Genomic DNA, 23,322 nt, shown 5'->3' on the forward strand with positions numbered 1-23,322 from the left:
AAATAAAGTTGGCACCTTTTCTTGGCAAAAACATCGTGACAATCTCTCCTTATTTAGCACCACAAATGAAATCCGCCTTACCCTTTAATTTATGTAATATGTATACTTATAATGCCCTTCGAACCGATCAAACATCCAGATCATAATATTATGATCTGTAAGTTTGATCAGTTCGAAGTGCTTCTTCTTGAAAAAAGTGGTATTATAGAATTATTTTTTTTTAATTTGGAAAAATGGAAAAATAACTTGAACAGTTTTAGCGATAGGAAAAATCTGAAAGAGTAGAAAAATGTAGGTGTTGCTTTTATACATATTTTGGTTGTATCCTATTTTTCTGTAAGACAAAAATTGGTTAGGATATGGCTGTTCAAATTTTTGCATACACTTGTGATTAGTGACTCGTTCAAACCCTTTCATCTACAACCCTTTAAAAAATAAGTCATTTGAACTGGTGAAACTTACACATCATATTGTAAAAAATGCATAATGTATGTAGATAAGGACACACCATTAAACTTGATAAAAATAATAAGGTGGTCAGAATCTTACTGTGACCACTTAGGTGTCACTCCTCACTTAGGAAGACGATCAAGAACAGTTCCAAATTCAGCGGTATTCCAACATATGACTGATTCTGACCACCCTATTAGTCGTAAGGACTTCTCAATCATTGGTCATGCAAGTTCTCCAACGGAACTCAGCATCAAGGAGGCATTATCCATATTTCTTTTGAAGCCACCCATAAACACGCAACAAGACATGGCGTGTTTGAAATTATTGACTTAACCCAATGACTGTCAATGTCATTTTTTACATTTTCATTAATTATTGTTTGTTCCTTTAAAATTATTTTAAAGCATTCGCTCAAAAAACTTATTATTCTGACGATGATTAAAGTAATAATTGAAACGTCACCATGAATTTTAATTTAGTTATGGGTTTTATCTTTAAGTTTAAAAAAAATGCATGAGGTAAACTAATTGTTAAACGGTCATGATTAATTTCATTTGGGGTGCTAAATAGGGCTTACACCCGACAAAATTCCATACCAAACGATAAGAAATATTCGGAAGAAGTACACTTCAAAAACCCTATAGAACAACAGTTGCTTAGAATAATTATTCAGTTTATCCATTTCCGGACTTATTTTAAACGTATTTTGTTTTCACCCCCGAAAAGGGGTGACTTTCACTCCTTGAGTTAAAGCAACCAACGCCACAAGTCCAACTTTGAAGTGGGGGGTAAGTAGAACCTAAATCCAAATATTCATGCAATTTTTGTGTGACACTGAAAGTGACACGGTATCACGGTATTTCACGTTCATTTACTGGGCTACAGTAAAACAAGATATTTTCATTTCAATCCGCATAGTGTATAAGATAGTGACATTCAATTTACCACTCAGTTCTCATATTATTTGGTATACCTAGCTATACTCGTACAATACACAATTGATTTTATTTTATTGCATTTCTGACATTTTTAGGGTACTGATACAACAGCGTCTACTCTTTGCTTTGTTTTTACCATTCTCGGCATGTTCCAAGATGTACAGGTAAATAAAACCTTTTTGATTCTATTTCTGACATAATTTTTTACATCTAAAAATAGACGTTAGTTTGTTATACACAAATTAATTCGGTTGTCAACGACTAATGTGCGGAAAAACGAATTATTGAAAATGTTTAACTTCACAACCTTGCTAGTGGAATTAAATAATGAGATCAACAATACATTATTGCCTATTAGTCTAAGAGCTAGTGAACCCTCCCAAGTAGCAATTTTTCGACACATTGGTTGTCAGTACAAACAAATGCACTGTATATAACGTTGCCCGAGAGCATTTTCAGTTGTTTCGGCCAACGTCCCCTATCCCGACTGACATTACGATGTTACAACTTTAAGTAATACCTTTAGTTATACGGGCAACTAATTTATTACCATTGTGACAACTACATATCACAGTTCACTTTTTTCAACAATCGCAACGACTTAAAAACGTTATAATGCTAAACTAATTTACGCCCTGGCCCATTTGGGTTTTCTGGCCGACTCTGAAGTTGTCTGTCACGACCCTAGGTGTGTGACATCTTTGCGGCAACTTCAGAAGGAGAAAAAGAATTTACCTTATAACCTTATTTTTTTCTTATTATATGTTTTATTTTGCTGGAAATTTTCGATTTAATTTAACAACCTGTTTGTTTGTTTTTTTAATAGCTGGTTTCCATTCCATTGTCCACTGTTTTATCAGTAGATTTGATAACCTTAATCTTTAAATCTTTGTATCAGCTTTGCTAGACGGGGTTGCCAGGTCAGTTTTTACTCTTTCAGTCGTTTTGCTTTCACAAAATCAGTAGATTCTTTTTAGGCCATGTAAATACAGTATACTTATACAGTAATCTGCATATCCGTCTTAACTGTCCCAAGAGGAATTCCAAAAAATTGGAAACCTAATTATTCCAAAAACAACAACTGGTAATTACCATTTTTTAGCTAAAATCTACTAAATCAAAAACTAAAATATACTTAAGGATTTTTGGGATATATTTGGGATTTTTGATAATAAAAACAACAGCTAACTTAAGGGGATAGGCGCAAAATGTCGCCCGTTAAAATGTTCAATGTATTTTAAATGTTTTCATTTTTTGCGAATCCTGAGAAAACTAATAAGTATTTTGAAAAATTTAAACGCAGAAAGAAAGATTACGTTATTCCGAGGACCGAAAGTCCCTGAAAACTTCTATAATGTTTATTTTAATAAGTTACAGGGGTGAAAAAAAGACAAAATGTAAAAAAAGACAAAATGTAGTGTCATTTTAATTCCAAATATCTCATTCAAAAGAAACGTTTTGGTTTTTCTAAATAATGCAGTCTTTCATTCTGCGTTTAAATTTTTCAAAAATACTTATTATAGTTTCCTCATGATTCGAAAAAAATGAATAGGTACATTTAACAACTAGAATATTTTGTCATCCACTAATTTTAACAGGGGCATGTCTGGATCAAATTCTTCAAACAATTGTTTCGCATTTAACATTAGAAACACGTGAACACAACATTTTGTGTTTGCAAAGTTACATATGTTTAGATATTTTACTTTTCCATCGTTAGCTTCTAATAGCCTCACCGAATGCCAGAACTCTTCAATAATACCTGAAATACTGCTTGCACTGTTACTTGAAATCTGCAAGTTTGTTACACAAGAATCCAGTTTCATTTCTCTGTAATATTCATCATCTACGTCCTGAATCTTATTTTCGGTAATGACCTATTTATTCTGAATCTTATTTTCTGTCTTATTTTCGGATTGGGAAATTGTAACCAAATGTGTGAAACTTAATTTAGAAATGCGGTAAATACTATTAAAAAGCAAATTTTATTTTAGTCATAACAAAATGTTGAAATATACCAAAAATCTACTAAAGAATATTACCTACTAGAATATTTTAAAAAATATCAAAAATCTACCAAAAAAGTAGAAATCTCATAAATGTGGCAACGCTGTTAAGGAGAATGCTACACTTTTGACACTGGTCACATGACCTCTCTGTCACCCAATAAGAGGGTGCGTTCTAAAATGGTTGGGATAGTCAGCGCGGTCGGGTTTGGTTGGCGATTGGACTTCTAAGTTGTCTTATCGGTCTAGGGTTGGTAATAAGGTATTTTTTTAGTAAAATTGGTAATATTGTTTAATGCACCATTTTGGTTTTACTTAAGATTTTTGGGATGTAAAGAAAATGAAAACACAGAATATAAAAAATGCAGGCATTTTCTGATACCTTTAAAAGCACCATCAATACATTAAATTTATACAGAACATCTTTAACATAAATTTTGACTTTTATATTAAAATTTGATTTTTTTAAATTTGCATATTTTTTGTCAAAAATGTCGTAAAAAAAGTAGCGCGTGTGTTTTTTAAAGGTGAAATATCCATATTTGACGGTAATCTGAGATGCGTTTATAAATTTCAGATCAGGTAATTTTGTTATGTCCTTTATGTATTTATATAAATTTAAATACCTAATACGATGTCAAAATAGTTACCTTTTTGGTTTTCGCATTCACCATACAGGTGTTAAAAATATAGGTAAAAAAACATAACTAGTCTGACTCCTTGAGCAACCATTGCACGCGCAGGTTCTTTTTATAGTCGCTTCAGTTGTCTTATGCAACGCTTACGAAACGATGTTGCTTCATAGGAGGTTGCCTAGGCAACGTCAAGACAACTCAAAAATCGTCCACCAAATTAGTGCAGAATAGGGTCGTCTTCTAGGCAATAAGAACGTTGTAACAAAACGTTGCCACGCGGTAGACAACGTTGTCGCGTCGACAAATTGCTACTTGGGCTCCGACTAACGGTCGTCCTGTAAGGCTAGAAATTTGTTTAGTGATAACTCATAGCACACCAAGGCTAAAAACCGTGACCAGGCAGGCATCAGCCGTGCACGTGTATCTACCAGGTGAATCGAAAAGTGCAAATCTTGGGGGTAAAATAAACTTTCTCCTGTAAAGGTTAAATTTAAGTATGTGTTTGAGTAAGTCATTTAGAAGAAATGTGTACAATGACAGGCGATTCTGAAGAGCATAAGACCTTGCCAGGCGAGGGGAAAGATTAGGGGTTTTTCCTAAAATTATCTTTTTGGCAACGAACACAGTTTTTTTAGATTTTTTGAATCATTCCAAACAGAAAAGGTCTTTAGTGACTTTTCTCTTAGGTTCATAGTTTTTGTTATACAGTATGTCCCTGTAAGTTGTATCCATATGGACAACATATCAAATTTTTTGAATATTATACGAGGTATGTCAAAAAGTTTGAATTTCACTAAAGAGTAAAGTAGCTTTATTTTTCACAATATTGAAAATTGCTAATATGAAAAGTTGTTTAGAATTAAAAAATGTATTCTAGTATGCAATTACATCCTTCTAATTGAAATTTTTTTTTTTTAAATTATGGATAACTAACATTATTTTCAGTTATTTTAATTCAGATAACTCTTTTAGTATTAATTTTACGAAAAAAAGTGATTCCTAATAAAAAGTTCTGCATGGTCTAAAATCTAAAATACAACCATATTTTGTCAAATTTTATCAATTTTATACGAGGTATGTCAAGAAATATGAATTTCGCTCAAGAGTAAAATACGTTTATTTTTCACAACATCGAAAATTGTTATTATGAAAAGTTATTTAGAATTAAAAACTGTGTTTCAGTATGTAATTACATCCTTCTAATTGAAATATTCTGAACTATAAAGGTACTTTACTTTTGATCTAAATTTATCTTTTTTGACATACCTCGTATAAAATTGATAAAATTTGATATAAGATGGTTGTATTTTAAGTTTTACACCATCCAGAACTTTTTATTAAGAATCACTTTTTTTCGTAAAATTAATAATAAAAGAATTATCAGAATTGAAAAAACTGAAAAAATAATGATATATAGATCCATAATTTCTCAAAAAAAATTTTTTTCAACTAGAAGGATGTTATTGCATATTAGAATATAGTTTTTAATTCCAAACAACTTTTCATAATAGCAATTTCCAATATTACGAAAAATAAAGCTATTTTACTCTTGAGTGAAATTCAAACTTTTTGACATACCTAGTATAATATTCAAAAAATTTGATATTTGATGGTTAAATCTTAGGTTTTGGACCATGCAGAGCTTTTTATAAAGAATATCTTTTTTTCGTAAAATTAATAATAAAAAAGTTTTCCATATGGATAAAACTTACAGGGACATACTGTATAAGCGATTAAAAATTTTGAAAATTGCGAAATCGGCCATTTTTAACCCCAAATCGGACATTTACCTAAAAATTTGAGTGTTGCCTAGATAGCTAGATATTCTTTAAACATTGATTGACGAAATACCGAACAGCTTTTTGAAATACAATATCGAAAACCCCTTTGTTTTTTAATTGCTATTCAAGCGGGCGCGACACTGTAGTATAAATGAGGACGTTTGAGTTGGCATAAATTCATTATCTCGAGAATGGGCAAATTTGAAGAGAAATCCTCAGACAGGTCGATTTTTATTTTTAAATTAGGACTTTTTGGCATATACATAATACTAGTGACGTCATCCATCTAGGCGTGATGACGTAATCGATGATTTTTTTAAATGAGAGTAGGGTTGTGTGATTGCTCATTTGAAAGGTTATTTATTTCTCTATTCAGTAATATAAACCTTAACATACTTATTTATACAGGGTGTACAAACAATTTTTTTCTTCTTTTTGTCTAAATTAATTTAATAAAAAAATTTTTTTGTACACCCTGTATAAATAATTATGTTATTGTCTATATTACTGAATAGAAAATTAAATAATCTCTCAAATGAGCTATCACACAACCTATAATCTTATTTAAAAAAATCATAGCTTACGTCATCACGACCAGACGGATGACGTCACTAGTATTATATATATGCCAAAAATCCTAATTTAAGAATAAAAATCGACCTGTCCGGGGATTTCTCTTTAAATTTGCCCTTTCTCGAGATAATGAATTTATGCAAACTCAAACGTCCTCACTTATACTACAGTGTCGCGCCCGCTTGATTAGCAATTAAAAAACAAAGGGGTTTTCGATATTGTATTGCAAAAAACTCTTCGGGATTTCATCAATCAATGTTTAAAGAATATCTACCTACCTTGGCAACATTGAAATTTTTAGTGAAATGTCCGATTTAGGTTTAAAAATTGCCGATTTCGCAATTTTCAAAATTTTTAAACGCTAATATAACAAAAACTATTAACTTGAGAGAAAAATCACCAAAGACCTTTTCTGTTTGGAATGATTAAAAAACCTAAAAAAAACTTTGTTCGATGCAAAAAAAATAATTTTAGGAAAAACCCATAATCTGTCCCCTCGCCTGGCAAGGTTTATGCTCTTCAGAATCGCCTGTCATTGTGCACATTTCTTCTAAATGACTTACTCAAACACATACTTAAATTTAAACTTTACAGGAGAAAGTTTATTTTACCCCCTAAATTTGCACTTTTCCTAATTTTGCACCGTTAGTCGGAGGGTTCACTAGCTCTTAGACTATATATTATACAGGTTGTAACAAAAAGGCAGGTCATAAATTAAATCACATATTCTGGGACCAAAAATAGTTCGATTGAACCTAACTTACCTTAGTCCAAATAATGTGCACATAAGAAAAGTTCAGTCCTTTGAAATTACAAAATGAAAATCGATTTTTTCCAATATATCGAAAACTATTAGAAAATGACTATTGAAAACACCCGTGTTGAGCTGGCCTCTCCCACTTGCAAAAATCAAAAAACAAATAGCCCTGATTTATGAGCTATTTATGAGCTCTCATATTCCGCAAACTAAAAATTTTGAGCTCGTTCCGCTGAGCAGGAATTTGATACTTTAGTGGGAGGGCTGAGTCAGCCCCCCCACTACTTAAAAATAGGAATATTGAATCGGCTTTTGCGGCAGAATTACGAGCTATTTATGAGCTCTGGAAATTATATAGTTTAGATTTTTGAGCTCATCCCCTTCACCCCCAAACAACCCTTTAATTGATTTAACTTAAGAGAAAAATGCTGAGAAAACTTAAAATATATCGTATTGCGGATATAATTCCTATAGCTTATATACTCTAAGAATAAACTATTAAACCACGTGTATTTCGATTATTGAGCTACAACCCCTTCGCAAGAAAACTACCCTATCTTCCCGGCTTAAGAGAAAGTTGTACTTAAAATGCATTAAACTAATTATTTGGCGACTATATATCATTGAATAATTTATAAGCTTCCAAATTACCCGCATTTAGATCAGTAAATTGCAATTTATTTTGTATAGTGCAGTCACTGAAGGTAAAAATCAACGATTACCTTCAATTTCGGTGAACCTTCATCGATTTTCACGAAAATTGGTCAGTGGTTAGAGGATACGTCAAGAAAGAAAGGTGACATGGTACCACCTTGCGCCTTTACCCTGAGGGTGGATACCGCCCCTTCTCGGGGGTGAAAATTGTTTTATTAAAAATAGCTGCACAAATCAATAAAAGAACAAATTAAAAGCAAAATTTATTATATAAAGTTAATAAAATAAGTCAATACTTTTTAAGTTATTAAAGATCAAAGATTTTATCTATTCGTGAAAAAATGCATGTTATGAAGCGGTTTTTCGTAAATCACTGAAAAACTGTAAGTTTTTACAAAAAAGTTAATAGTAGTTTAATTCGTATAGCTTATATTCTAAAAATAAACTCTTAAATCACGCGCCTTTCGATGATAGAGCTACAACCCCTTCGTAAGAAAACCATCCCATATTCCCGGCTTAAGAGAAAGTTGTACTTAAAATAATTTAAATTAATTATTTGGCGACTACATATCGTTTAATAATTTATGAGCTTGCAAAATATACGCATCTCAATTATTGAATTGCCATTTTCTTTCTATAGTGCAGTCACTGAAGGTAAAAATCAACTATGACCTTCGATTTCGGTAAATCTCCATTCATTTTCACGAAAATTGGTGAGCGGATTTTGATGCTATCAACTTTTTCTGGAGCTCATTTTTGATAGGTATTTCTAAGTACTTTGACAAAGTACCTAAGTGTTATAAAATGCATCTCTTTCCCGTTATTTCAGCTTGAATCCTTAGATTTGAATAGTCGCAGAAACAATATAGATTTAATTACCAATAACTTACTTTAAATTAACACTAAAGGGTTTTTCAAGTAAGCAATTTATTATATTTCTTATTAGCTTCAATTTTAGTGATGAACACTTTTTTGTAAAAACTTATAGTTTTTGAGTTATCTATGAAAAATCGCTTTAAAGCATGCATTTTCTTTCACATAAATTAATTAATAACTCAAAAAGTATTGATTTATTTTAATAACATTATATAACAAATTTTGCTTACAATTTGTCCCTCTCTCGATTTGTGGGGTTATTTTTAATAAAGTAATTTTCACCCCGAGAAGGGGTGACATATACCCCAGGTTAAAACCCCAAGTTGTTATTGTTAATTCGTGGAAATGAATGGAGATTTACCGAAATCGAAGGTCATAGTTGATTTTTACCTTCAGTGACTGCACTATAGAAAGAAAATGGCAATTCAATAATTGAGATGGGTATATTTTGCAAGCTCATAAATTATTAAACGATATGTAGTCGCCAAATAATTAATTTAAATTATTTTAAGTACAACTCTCTCTTAAGCCGGGAATATGGGATGGTTTTCTTACGAAGGGGTTGTAGCTCTATAATCGAAAGGCGCGTGATTTAAGAGTTTATTCTTAGAATATAAGCTATACGAATTAAACTACTATTAACTTTTTTGTAAAAACTTACAATTTTTCAGTGATTTACGAAAAACCGCTTCATAACATGCATTTTTTTCACGAATAATTAAAATCTTTGATCTTTAATAACTTAAAAAGTATTGACTCATTGTTATTCTGAAGCTATTTCCTTGTGGCATTTTTATAATTAAGGATGTTCTATTTTGATAATTTATTTTAATTCAATAATTTATTTTAATAGTATTTTATATTTTGACAACGAAACCCGATTTGGGCTTCGAAACGTTAATAAATTCATTTTTTAGTAAAATTGTGGCTTATTTCCCATAGAAAATACTTATATATTGACTTATTTTATTAACTTTATATATTAAATTTTGCTTTTAATTTGTTCCTTTATTGATTTGTGCAGTTATTTTTAATAAAACAATTTTCACCCCCAGAAGGGGCGGTATCCACCCTTAGGGTAAAGGCGCAAGGTGGTACCATGTCACCTTTGTTTCTTGACGTATCCTCTAACCACTGACCAATTTTCGTGAAAATCGATGAAGGTTCACCGAAATTGAAGGTAGTCGTTGATTTTTACCTTCAGTGACTGCACTATACAAAATAAATTGCAATTTACTGATCTAAATGCGCGTAATTTGGGAAGATAGGGTGGTTTTCTTGCGAAGGGGTTGTAGCTCAATAATCGAAATGCACGTGATTTAATAGTTTATTCTTAGATATAATCTATAGGAATTATATCCGCAATACGATATATTTTAAGTTTTCTCAGCATTTTTCTATTAAGTTAAATAAATTAAAGGGTTGTTTGGGGGTGAAGGGGATGAGCTCAAAAATCTAAACTATATAATTTCAAGAGCTCATAAATAGCTCGTAATTCTGCCGCAAAAACCGATTCAATATTCCTATTTTTAAGTAGTGGGGGGGGCTGACTCAGTCAGCCCCCCCCACTTTTTTGTTTTTTGATTTTTGCAAGTGGGGGGGGGGGGCAGCTCAACACGGGTATTGAAAATGATCATGTGACATTCTTGTGACAGGACAACTAAAAAATAAATAATAGTGACATTTGTACACCCCATAAAAATGTTATGATAGTGTTCCCTTAAAAAACGAAAATATTTCGTAATATCGTTACCTGGTTGAAAAATTTAGAGCAGTGGAGTGGAGAAACAACAAAAAAAAACTCCTCAGAACCGTTGCAGACAGAGTTAAATGGGCCATGATGATCGCCAATGTCCTTAACCCAGATGTGCCTGACGTACAATAAATTGTACACCATAAACATGTTTTGACTTGTATATAATATAGGGTGAGGCAGATAACTGGCCTATTAGAAATATCTCGAAAACTAATAGTATGGTATAACTAGACCCAAACCCAGACATCCAAAGTGAAAGATATCCTCCAACACCAAATTGTTCTATATGGTCCACATAATGTTCAGAAAAAAGTCACACCATTTTGAGCGTCAGGTTTGGGGGGGAGAGGGGAGAGAAATCGGTAAATTCGTAGTTTTTTACGTTTTTCGTCAATATTTCTAAAACTATGCAGTTTAGTATGAACAACCTTCTATACAAAAATATTCTACATAAAATTTGAAATAAAAAAGGTCCTATGCATAATCCTTCTAAAATGAACGGTTCCAAAGTTACGGAGATAGTATATTGTCCTTTTCATGAACATTTTTCAGTGCGTAACAAATGATAGGGAAAAGGGTAAGTCCGTGATAATACACATTTATGACATTTATTCTAACATGACATTTTAGTTAAATCTGAGTGTTGTCACATTTTATTTTCAATTTGGAATAAAAACAAATCAAATGTGTTTCTTGCATTTATAAAATGGTATTTTCTTTGATTTGTATAGTCTTATAAATTATACAGCTTATACTTGTAATGTTATTATCTAATTAAAAAAAAATATTTTTTTATTATGGCGCCATCTATCGACAACTAGAATAACTAAAATAAATGTTGTAAATGTCTGTAATCAGAGACGTACGTTTTTTTCTGCCACATACAATTTAATGCGTTAGAAAGAAATCGAAAAACTGTGACGCACTGAAAGATGATCATGAGAAAAATAATATTATAATTGGTCCAAAAAAAGGCCTAATCCAGACATCCAAAGTAAAAGTTTTCCTCCAACACAAAATTGTTCTATATGGTCCACATATTGTTCAGTAAAAAGTTACACAAATTTGAGCGTCTGCTTTGGGGGGAGATCGGGGAGAAGTCGGTAAATTAGTAGTTGTTTTATGTTTTTCGTCAATATTTCTAAAATTATGCTTTAGCGTAAATTATATTTTATACTCAAATTTTCTACATAAAATTTAAAACAAAAAAGGTTTAATACATAATTGTTATAAAATCAACGGTTCCAGAGTTACGGAGGGTGAAAAGTGGAGGTTTTCGATACTTTTTATATTTTTTGGGCAATTTTTAATGTTATTACTGATGAGAGAATTATTTTTGTAAATAAAATTTGCTATTTCAGTGGCCGATGGTATGTCAGTGATAAGCCCTTGAAGAAACGTCAACCTTACCACACAAAATCATCATCAAAATTTTCCAAATAATATAAAAATATCGAAAACCTCCACTTTTCACCCTCCGTAACTCTGGAACCGTTGATTTTATAACAATTATGTATGGACTTTTTTTGTTTTAAATTGTATGTAGAACATTTTTTGTATAGAACATTGTTTACTCTAAAGCATAATTTTAGAACTATTGACGAAAAACGTAAAAAAACTACTAATTTACCGACTTCTCTCCCATCTCCCCTCAAACCCGACGCTCAAAATGGTGTGACTTTTTTCTGAACATTATGTGGACCATATAGAACAATTTGGTGTTGGAGGATAACTTTCACTTTGGATGTCTGGGTTATGCCATTATTTGGATCAATTTTTTCATACTATAAAGGCAACAAAATTATGAAAATTGGAACAAAGCGGTGGTGTAATTATGCATCTCCTAAGTTTCAATTACTTTATAATTAAAACCATTGTAAAAGTAAATATTTTCAAATCAGCGCGCCATTACAATTTATTTCTTAAACACGTTTAATATTGAAGCGATACAAATACTACGTTGAATAAAATGGCGACCGCTTCGTCAACACGTTGAAGTTTAGCCTAAATTGACATGACGTTCACCGGAAAAATCTTAAACGGTTTCAAAGCGCTGACATAGCGCACTGGTCTGGTGAACGCACCCAATGTCTCAATAAATTTAAGGTCGGTACTGTTCGAAGAAAATGAGATGAATTTAATGAGATCATCTGCAAACCATTTTTAGTTGTTTTAGCCATATGGCATGCAGCACGGTCCTGTTTTATATTCCTTTGCACGGAATATAAAATTCAAGTCCGGGTCACTCCGGGTACAGATAGGAAGTACCAATACATCAATCAACGGAAGTACCTACTTAGTGTTAGACTATTTTTCAAAATTTCTTAATCCTTTGCTGCGTTAACTGTGCTTTCCACCACCTCATACCTTCCTTGACTCGCTGATGACATGCACCCCCAAATCATAATTCTTTTCCGAAACCTCACAGTTCTGATGAGGCAGTATTTATTAAATTAATGTCCGACTGGTATATTATTTGACAAAGAATGACATGATTTAGAAGTCAGTTAAATGATATTGTTCGTCCGCTATAACTTTTCCCATGCGTCACGATTCATTTTCAAACAAATTAAGTCAAAACATAAAGTAAAAAGTACGCCGATGTGTGTAGTGTATTAGTATACAGTATACAAAATGTATATACACATCGACGTTTGTTTCACTTTATGTTTTGACTTAATTTGTTTGAAAATGAATCGTGACGAATGGGAAAAGTTATAGCGGACGAAAAATATAATGCCCTAGGGCGTTATTTTTAAAAATAACACCCTTGGGCGTTTTCATTCAATTTTTTTGCATATTAAGAAGAATTTAGTCGGACATTAATCGTTGAAGGCACCACGGGTATTATAGATAATATCGTTTTCGGTAAACGTATATACCTCAAGCGTTATTATCCTTATAATACCCTTGGTACCTTAATAACTATAATGGTTCATTTTAATATAATTAATAAAAGTACCAGGCAAAATAATACAGCTAATAAAAATGACAATGAAAGGGGTACAAGCAGTAATAGATTTAGGTCAAAAGACAACAGAAATGATTAGAGTCTAAAACGGAGTCAGACAAGGGGGCGCCCTGTCAACTGAGTTATTTGTTACAGCTCTAGATTGTGCAATAAAAGAAGGAACAAATAACGGAATAATTAATAAAAATACAGTACAAATAGTAGGTTATGCAGATGATATCGTTGTAATAGTCCGGGACAGAAGATCATTAATTAAGACATTCTCTGAAATAGAAAAACTGACAAAAAGAAGAGGACTGGATATAAATATGGAAAAAACAAAGTACATTAACGCAAGCAGATTCAAGAAAATAAGCCTAACACAAATGATAATAGATAATTACAGATTTGAGGAAGTAGATCAAATACCTGGGAACGATTATTAGTAGATATAATGAAAGGATAGACCTGAGACAGACACTACAAGCAGGAAATAGAGCTTACTACAAAAAAAAAGGATAAAAGATAACAAGTTAAGCAGAAATACAAAGATGCGAATATATAAGACTACCATAAGGCCAGTGGTAATGTATGCCATAGAAACCAACACCCTAACGTTAAAAGAAGAAGAACAGCTGAAAGTGTTTGAAAGAAAAATAATGCGCAACATTCTGGGAACAACAATACTAAATGAAAACGAAAGAAGACCCTGGATGAACCATGAACTGGAACAATGGATGGAAGGAGAAAACACAGTGAAAGAAGCAAAAGCACGAAGAATAAGGTGGTATGGTCATATAAATAGAAAAAGTGAAGATGATCCCATTAAAGCTATTACCAACTGGATACCCCCTTTGTCTCCCTGAGACAAGAGCATGAGGCAGACCAAAAGCAAGATGGAAACAGCAAGTCGAAGACGACTTATGAGTTATGGGAATTCGCAACTGGAAGAAAAAGACTGAGAATCGAAATAAGTGGAGAAAAGTAGTGATGGATACGAAGGCACACCAGAAGCTTTGAAGAGGTAGATTAGAAGAAAAGTGGACTGATCCCCCATGTCTTAACGGATCGCATTAAAGTGAAAAACAGCTAAAACTTCCACTGGAGTGTACAGATTATAATATACAAAATGGTTCAGTTTACTTCTGATAATCCGTTTTAAAAAGTCCCCCACGTAAACATCAAATTGCGATTCATCACTCAATATGACTCTAGATCAGTCATCAGCGGTCTGATGGTACTCCAACTGATCTTCGTCTTCTTCATGTGCCATCTCCTCTAAGAAGGTTGGCAACCATTACGGCAATTCGCACTTTCGATACCGCTGCTCTAAAGAGATCAGCAGAAGTGCAATTAAACCAAGCTCTCAAATTGTTTAACCAGGAGATGCGTCTTCTTCCGCGACTCCTTCTACCCTCTATTCTTCCTTGTATTAATAATTGTAACAAGTTATAACGCTCGCCCCTCATAACATGTCCCAGATATTGCAGTTTTCTGACTTTAATTGTATTTAAAACCTCTTTATCTTTTCCCATTCTTCTCAACACCTCGATATTCGTAACTCTATCCACCCTACTTATTCTTAATATTCTTCTGTAGGCCCATAACTCGAAGGCTTCTAATCTGTCCGAAACATCCTTCTTTAATGTCCAAGCCTCCAACCCATAGAATAATACTGAGAACACGTAGCATCTCAGAACTCCAACTGATAATACAGGGTAAAATAGAAAGCAAAGGCGGACCCGGAAGAAGAAGACACTCATGGCTTCAAAACTTACGTCAATGGTTTGAACTAACATCGATCGAGTTATTCAAAAATGCCGCAAACAAAATTAAAATTGTTATGATAATAGCCAACATCTGCAACGGACAAGGCACATTAAGAAGAAGAAGAAGATTCTACCTTACGAAACATTGAACCTTGATTTGTGTATCCATTTCCTGCAACATTCTTTTGAGCATTTTTGTCCTGTTTCTGCGTTCCATTGTGTTGTGATCAGTGCCGGATAAAGGGGCGGGCGAGCCGGCCGACCGCCCGGGGCGCCGAATTTTGAGGGGCGCCAAATTTTGAGGTGTGCTAAATTTTGAGAAATGTCGATGTAAAAATAAAATATTTTCTACATTCATTATTTTTTTAAACGCTTTTCTTTACTTCAATAGTTTGCATCAAATCTCTAAACGTTAATTTGACTGCCTTTTCTTCAATGCAAATGAATGAAAATTTGCAGACATATGCATTCGCGGGAACAATACACGAATAGTCAATAAAAAATAATTTTTGTTTATGTTTATTAATTGTTTAACCTTCCGATGACCAACCTTTTTTTTTATGACCAACGGGGGTAAAAAACGACCTCAAGTCAAAAATGACAATTGACAAAAAATTGAAGTTGTTTTAAGAAATGTAATAAATTATTCGTAATTTTAATGTTACTATTGTATCAAAAAATTATAAATAAATATCAGTAAAACATATTTTTAATTCCAACAGAACAAAAACAGGAATCTTCATTCTGAACTTAGAACTAAAGAAATTTTAAAATATACACTAACTACGTCGCCACAGGTTTAACAAACAATATTTTTTCAATATTGAAATGTTCCTTACATACAATTCCACATAATAGACGGTCAGAGCCTCCGGCAAGGGGGTCAGGGAGGGTCCGCCGACCCCCCTGGATAATTACAGCTTAAGATAAAAGAAGGTTATTGACTTTGGTCAAGATCGAAGAAGATTACAGTTTTTATTTACCGATTAATCTTTTTTGTATTATATTAAAATATAAATGTTTCTTGTTCTTTCATTCATTTATAGAATAGAAAAGCGACTTAAAGATTTTGACCCTCCCTAAATTTTTTTCTGGCGGCGGCCCTGTTGACTGTATTTGCTTAATATAAAATTGGAATATGGAAGGCCAAGGGAGTTCGTCTTTGACCCCAAATTCAGACAATTTTTTTTTCGTAAAATATAGAGAATTTTACGAAAAAAAATACGAGGGTATCTAGAACGATATTAAAGTCAACTAAAAAAATAATGAGTTTAAAATTGAAAATATTTCTGAATTTATTAAATAAAACATGCACTGGGGTCCAAATTTACCCCCTTGGTCATCCGAAGATTAAATAAAAAAAAAACGATTTTAATTGAAAATGCTTAAATTCTCTTGTTTTTTACAATGTAGAATCTTTAAACTTTTACTGATTGTAGCTAATTATATGAACTATACATAATTTCACTTTTGACATTAATTGTTTACGTTATGCTTCATAAATAAACAATAATATTTCAAATTTGTTGCCGATTCCGACTACTTTTCATGTTTGTATATCATATTTATATTTTATACATATTTTAATAAACATGACGATATATTTTAATGTTTGAAAAGTGTAAGGCCAAAAAGTAAAAAAAAAAAATATGAAAAAAAAGATTTTTAAGAAACGCTTTTCTTTAGTTACGAGTGACTAAAATTAAAAATATTATAAAAAATCAACTAAAAAGCAAAAAATAAATAAATTAAAAAAAACATAACACATTCGTTAAAGAAAAGCTTTGGGCGAAAACCGTATATTCGATGAAGACGCCCCCACGCTTTTCTTTAACGAATGTGTTAGATTTTTTCAATTTTTTTATTTTTTGCTTTTTAGTTGGTTTTTCTATATTTTTAATTTTAGTCACTCGTAACTAAAGAAAAGCGTTTTAAAAAAAAAATTTCATATTTTTTTATTTATAACTTTGAGCAATATTTCTAAGACATGATTGAATAATAATTTTAATAATAAGAAAACTATTGCTAGCTATAATCAGAATCAATAACTCAAAAAAAGATTTATAGACAAAAACCAAAATTCAGTCAAGTTGATAGAATCGAAAACTTTGCGTATACGGTCATTCTCGCCAGTGGCGCACCCCCTTATAAGCGACACTATAATATACGCGAAGTTTTTGATCCTATCAACTTGACTGAATTAAAAAATGGACCCAAATCGCATCTTAAAGTTTAGGAAAAGACCAGCCAGTCGATATGCTAGCTATATTATCTATTTTGGTCCAAGCGTGTGGGTTTTACGGCCCTCCCTATTTGGTGTTTGTTTTCCGTTCTCGTCCCCAAAACACCCAAAAATTTCAAAAATTTTATTCTAACTTCTGCGGATTTTGATAGTATTGATTATTAACTTTCCAACTCATGTCTACTTTTGAAAATCGGTTATACCATTCAAAAGTTACAGAAATCTAACTCAATTTCTATTTAAAAAGGGAAAATGTTTGTATGTGTGTTGGGGGACCGTAGGGGTTGAAATCAATATTTCAAGCAAATTTTTTTTTGATAGTATGGTAGAATTATTTTATTTTGGGGTTGAAATCAATATTTCAAGCAAATTTTTTTTTGATAGTATGGTAGAATTATTTTATTTTTAAATTAAATGGGCATATTCAATACAATTCATAGATTATTCAAGAAGAAATTTTGAAGAAAATTATTGTAAAATAAGCCATTGCAACGGTGGCAAATTTTTGAAGACACTTCAAAATGGGTCTAGGACGTTTCATCGCCGCTGTTTCGATGCCGCCAGTTCATCGCCGGCCGTTTCATCGCCGGCCGATTCATCGCCGGCCGATTCATCGCCGGCCGCCAGTCAATTAATCGCTATCTGATATATTTCCGAATTTTCGACAGTTACAATTATTATTTATTTTTAGTATTAATTAGGAATTCTAGGAAATGCGAGATATGACGGCGATGAAATGGACTGGCGATGAACCGGCGGCATCGAAACGGCAGCGATGAACCGGCGGCGATGAAGCGTCCCATTCCGCTCAAAATATAATGAATTTTGCGGTGGGCATCAGAATTCATCACTAACTTATGGTAAATAAAAAATTCAAATTTTTTTTTAGCTTATGATATTTTCGAGGTAACCCTGTCGAGTTTTTTAGTTTTATCGAATTTTGACTTTTTGAGATCACTCAGAAACCGAAACTACGAATTTTTTTGCACAAAAAGGTGAAAAGAAACGAATTTATTATTGTTAAATAAGAAATCAGCATAAAACGACAAATATCTCGACAGCATTACCTCAAGAAATGTATAAAGAAAATACATACAAATTTCCAGGTGGGTCGGTCAAGTAGTTTTTTAGTTACAGTGGCTACAGCCTTTGAAAAAAGCAGTTTTAAGGAAAAGCGTTTAAAGTATTGTCAACTTTTATTTTAAATTTCATTTTTGTCTGTCAAATCGTAAAATGATGTGCATCGGAACATCTTTTAAATCCCGGAGTAATTTACCAAAGAAAATAAGAACAGCTATTCACCGTTGTTCACTACGTTCAACCGTGCTGGGGCGAACCTGCTGCAAAGCGAGTAGAAGGTTGGGATATTCAACACTAACTCCCTACCTCCCTACCTTCGACTCGCTTTGCAGCAAGTTCGCGCCAGCGCGCTTTTGCGTAGTAAAGAACGGTCAACAGCTATTCTGATTTTCGTTTGTAAATTACTCCGCATTTCAAGAACACATTTCGATGTGCATCACTTTACGATTTGACAGACAAAAAGCAATTGAACATAAAAGTTGACAATACTTTAAACGCGTTTTTCTCTAAAAGGTTTTTTTCAAAGGCTGTAGACATTGTAACTCAAATCTACCTGTCCAACCCACCTGGAATTTTGTATATATTTTCTTTAGACATTCCTTGAGGTAACGCTGTCAAGATATTTTTTGTTTTATGCTTATTTTTTGTTTAACAATGATAAATATATGTTCACCATTTTTTGTACTAAAAATTCGTTTTTTTGATTTCTGAGTGATATCAAATAGTCAAAATTTGATTAATCTAAAAAACTCGACAGTGTTACCTCCTTGCCACCGTTGGTTTATTTTTCAATATTTTTTCTTAAATTTTATCTTGAATAATCTATTAATTGTAGTGAATATGCCTATTTAATTTAAAAATAAGAACAATTTACCATATTTTCAAAAAAAAAATGTGCTTGAAATATTGATTCCAACCCCTACGCCCCTCCCCCTTAAGGATAGCTATGACACGATTTTATGAAATTTAATAAAATACATTTTCATCCGGCAATCAGATGGGTACAGATCGCTCTATATTCGGATCTCGTACTATTAGCTTTTTATCGATTGTGAAACAAAATTAATGAGTACCTATTTATGTTTGAAAGCTTAGAAGTTAAATGTTTATTTGTAGCAAAAGGTTTACGAAGAGTTTATTGAAATTTTGGGACCAGATAGGCGACCTTTTCCTGATGACCTACCAAAAATGAAATATACAGACAGAGTCATAAGGGAAACGTTGAGATTGTTTCCTGTTGCTCCATTAATTCTACGATCGTTAAATGAGGATATCGATGCAGGTAATGTAATTTAGAATAATATTTCAATTAATAATTGCTTATATTTATTAACCCTCGTAAGGCGGTGCGGGGGCAGCTGCATTCCAGACCTCGTTTTTCTCACCTATCATTTTTAATAAATTTTTTTGATTTTCGTCCATTTTTTTATTTGTATTAATTATAATAAAAAAAAAATATACATACGTAGCAGAAGAGAGAAATGCGAGAAGCATAATTGACTACATAGTATATCCTCGAGACGTAGAACTAACGATACAGAATATAAAAACAGAGAACGAAGCCGAACTCGGTACCCAACACAGACTAGTGACAGCAGAGATAAACATGAAACTAATGGAAATAATAGAGAGTCCTCAATATACAAGAATAGCAATATATAAGATGAAAAATATGGAAATGAGGAAGTTATAACAAAGAGAGACAGATAAAATATTGGAACAGTATGAAAACAATCAGGAAATATGGAATATGGAAGAGAGATGGAAAAAATTGAGAGACACGTTATGGAACACTGCGAAACAAGTATGTGGAATAAGAAAGAATGGTAAGAATAATAAAAGAACTAGATGGTGGAATAAGGAGATAAAACAAGCTATAAAAACGAAGAAAGAAATGTGGAAGCGATACATAAACACAAATGAAGAGCAAGATAGAGACGAATATAGAAGATAGAGAAATATAGTGAAAGAACTAGTAAAAGATGCGAAGAAGAAGAGCTGGAAGGAATTCGGTGAAGAATTGAACGAAGGTTTTGGGAATAACAATAAACAGTTTTGGAATAAAATAAGAAGCATGAAAGGAACAAAAAAAAAACAAATAAGAGGAATTAGAAATGAGAGAAATGAATTGAAAACAAACATACAAGACATACTAACCATATGGAATAAGCACTATAAAGAAAAATTCGAGGCAAGTAACCAACAAGATGAGGAGAGAGGACAGCAGGCAAGAGAAGTGGATAGAGACAATCGAGTAGACGAAATTCATATCAAAGATATTGAAGAAGGATTGGCAAGTATAAAGATTAGAAAAGCGGGAGGTGCCGATGACATAGATCCAGAGATGATGAAGTACGTGGGAGAACGAGGCAAGCTTTGGCTGCTGGAAATAATGAGGGAAGCATGGATAACAGAAAAGATACCGGAAGACTGGGAAGAAAATTTATTGATACCAATACACAAGAAAGGAGATGAAGCGGAATGTGATAACTATAGGGCTATATGCTTATCATCAGTGGCATATAAAGTCTACACCGGGATAATAGAAAGAAAGCTCAGGAAAGAACTGGAAGGAAAACTAGAAGAAGAACAAGCGGCATTTAGGAAGGAAAGAGGAACAAGAGATAATATATACATACTGAGAAATATAATTGAAAGGAAAAACGAAATAGGAGAAGACTTATATATTACGTTTATAGATATTAAAGCTGCTTTTGATTCTATAAATAGAGAAGTAATATGGTCAGTAATGGAAGATCTGCAAATCCCGCAAAAGATAGTAAGCGTGGTAAAAAGTACGTATAGAAACGTACTTGCTAAAGTACAAATAAATTGAAACAGATCGCCAAAAATAAACCTAAGGAGAGGAATAAAACAGGGGGACAGTCTCAGCCCAGTTTTGTTTATTTTAGTAATGGATAGAGTAATGAAGAGCGCTAAAAGAAGGTCAAGGCAATTACAGTCAATAATAGGGTACAGGAATTTAGTACCAGTGAGAATGGAGGGATTACTATATGCAGATGACTTAGTAATAATAGCAGACAATAAAGAGAAAATGCAAAATCTAATCAATATATGGGTGGAGGAAATAGAAAATTTGAAAATGGAGGTAAATGTAAAGAAAACGAAGACCATGATAATAACCCAAAAGAAAAGGGAAGAAATAAACCAAACGATATTTAGGTGCAAAAACGAAATAATAGAAACAGTCTCGACGTTTGAATACCTTCGAGTAATAATATCAGAGGATGGAAAGATAGATCAAAAAATCTCATACACAGCGAAAAAAGCAAATAAGATCTACTATGCACTAAATAAAACAATATTTGGAAAGGAAGAAATAGATAAAGCAATAAAACTGAAGGTATACAACGCAATCTCTGTGCCAACTTTAATATATGCAAGTGAGACATGGGTAAACAATGCAAAAATAGACAGTACAATAAACGCAGCGGACATGAAGCAGCTAAGAAAAATAGCAGGAAAAACGAAATTGGACAGAATAAAAAATGAAGATATTAGACAAAGACTGAAACAGGAATCGATAATAACCAAGATGCAAAAAAGAAAATTAAAATGGTATGGACACATTAACAGAATGGACCAGGGAAGACTACCAAAGCAGGTGATGGAATCGAAAAGATATGGTAAAAGAAGGAAAGGGAGGCCGAGGAAGAGATGGATCGATCAGATTATAGAAATTGGACAGGAAAAAGGAAAAACACATCAACAAATGAAAGAGTTAGCAAAGGACCGCAAGAAATGGAAGAGATGGATAGAAGATGAATATAACCTCCGACGCCCCTGAGGGGCAAGAGGAGTTTCGATAAAGAAGAGAAGAGAAGTATTAATTGCAATTCTAAACGTATTCCACCCAGTACATCATTTAAAATTCTTTGAGTTTACGTGCTTTTTGAAAAAATGACTTTTGGGTGCAAATTATGAAACTTTCGTATCCTGAATTGGACGTTTCTGATGTTCCATCTAGAGCTAACAGAGCTACGGGACAAGGTTGATGTTACTTATGTCAGAGAAAAAAGACCAACAGTCCCGGCATAACTGTATTGTGTGTAAAAACTTTGTGTTACTTATTCTGTGAAAAATTTTATGTGTTTGTCTTGTGCGACGATAATAATTTTTTTTAAGAAGAAATGAGTATTTTTTTTGATAAATTATGTTTTGTACTATAATAAATAAGTCCTATTTATCTTTCAAATTAATTTCCCCGACGTTCACATTTAAAAAAAAATGGATATACACCTTTGTTTACGTAAGAATCTAAGCACCGCCTTACGAGAGTTTTAATAGTCCAGGTGATAGCTAGGTCACCGACGCCTTTTTAATTCTGATGGGCAAAACCAAGTGCAATTCTGATGGGCAAAACCAAGTGCAATTCTGATGGGCAAAACCAAAATCTATTATTTATTGTCGGCTGCTGATTACGAATTTCGGAGGTGAATTTCGATTTGAGTGTTAAAAAAATTGTTATAGACCATTTAAATTGTTTATAAATTGTTTATATAATAGCTCCAGCTTGTAAATTAGCAGAAAATTAATTAAAAATTTTTAAACAAAATGTGTTCCCTAATAAAAAAACAAATAAAACGGCGTTTATTAAACGTAAATCAAGTAGTTAGAACTCAAGATATTAAAAAATTAGTGCATAATGCCAATTGCAAAATAAGTATGTAGCTTTCGAAGCTTCTTCGATCGTGACCCCGCTTCTACTCATGCAAATGAGCTTTACAAGGTCTAATTATAAAGCTTAATCATAGACTTTAAAACAAAATTTGTAAACTATTTTATCTTTATTTGTATTAAAGTTATACCTGTTTGAAATGATTATTTTTTA

At 32.5% G+C, this 23,322-nt stretch overlaps 1 protein-coding gene across 2 annotated transcripts in view; it reads left to right on the plus strand.

The window, feature by feature from the left end:
- LOC126882331 (cytochrome P450 4C1-like) overlaps window positions 1-23,322 on the plus strand; it is a 214,924-nt gene that overhangs the window by 154,415 nt on the left and 37,187 nt on the right. For both annotated transcript variants that reach the window (XM_050647206.1, XM_050647207.1), the window contains 2 exons: window positions 1,487-1,555; window positions 19,587-19,752. In XM_050647206.1, coding sequence (XP_050503163.1) covers window positions 1,487-1,555; window positions 19,587-19,752 — 235 coding nt within the window. The remainder of the gene's footprint in view (window positions 1-1,486; window positions 1,556-19,586; window positions 19,753-23,322) is intronic.

Source organism: Diabrotica virgifera, chromosome 3 (assembly GCF_917563875.1).
Source record: "Diabrotica virgifera virgifera chromosome 3, PGI_DIABVI_V3a".
Taxonomy (NCBI): Eukaryota; Metazoa; Arthropoda; class Insecta; order Coleoptera; family Chrysomelidae; genus Diabrotica; species Diabrotica virgifera.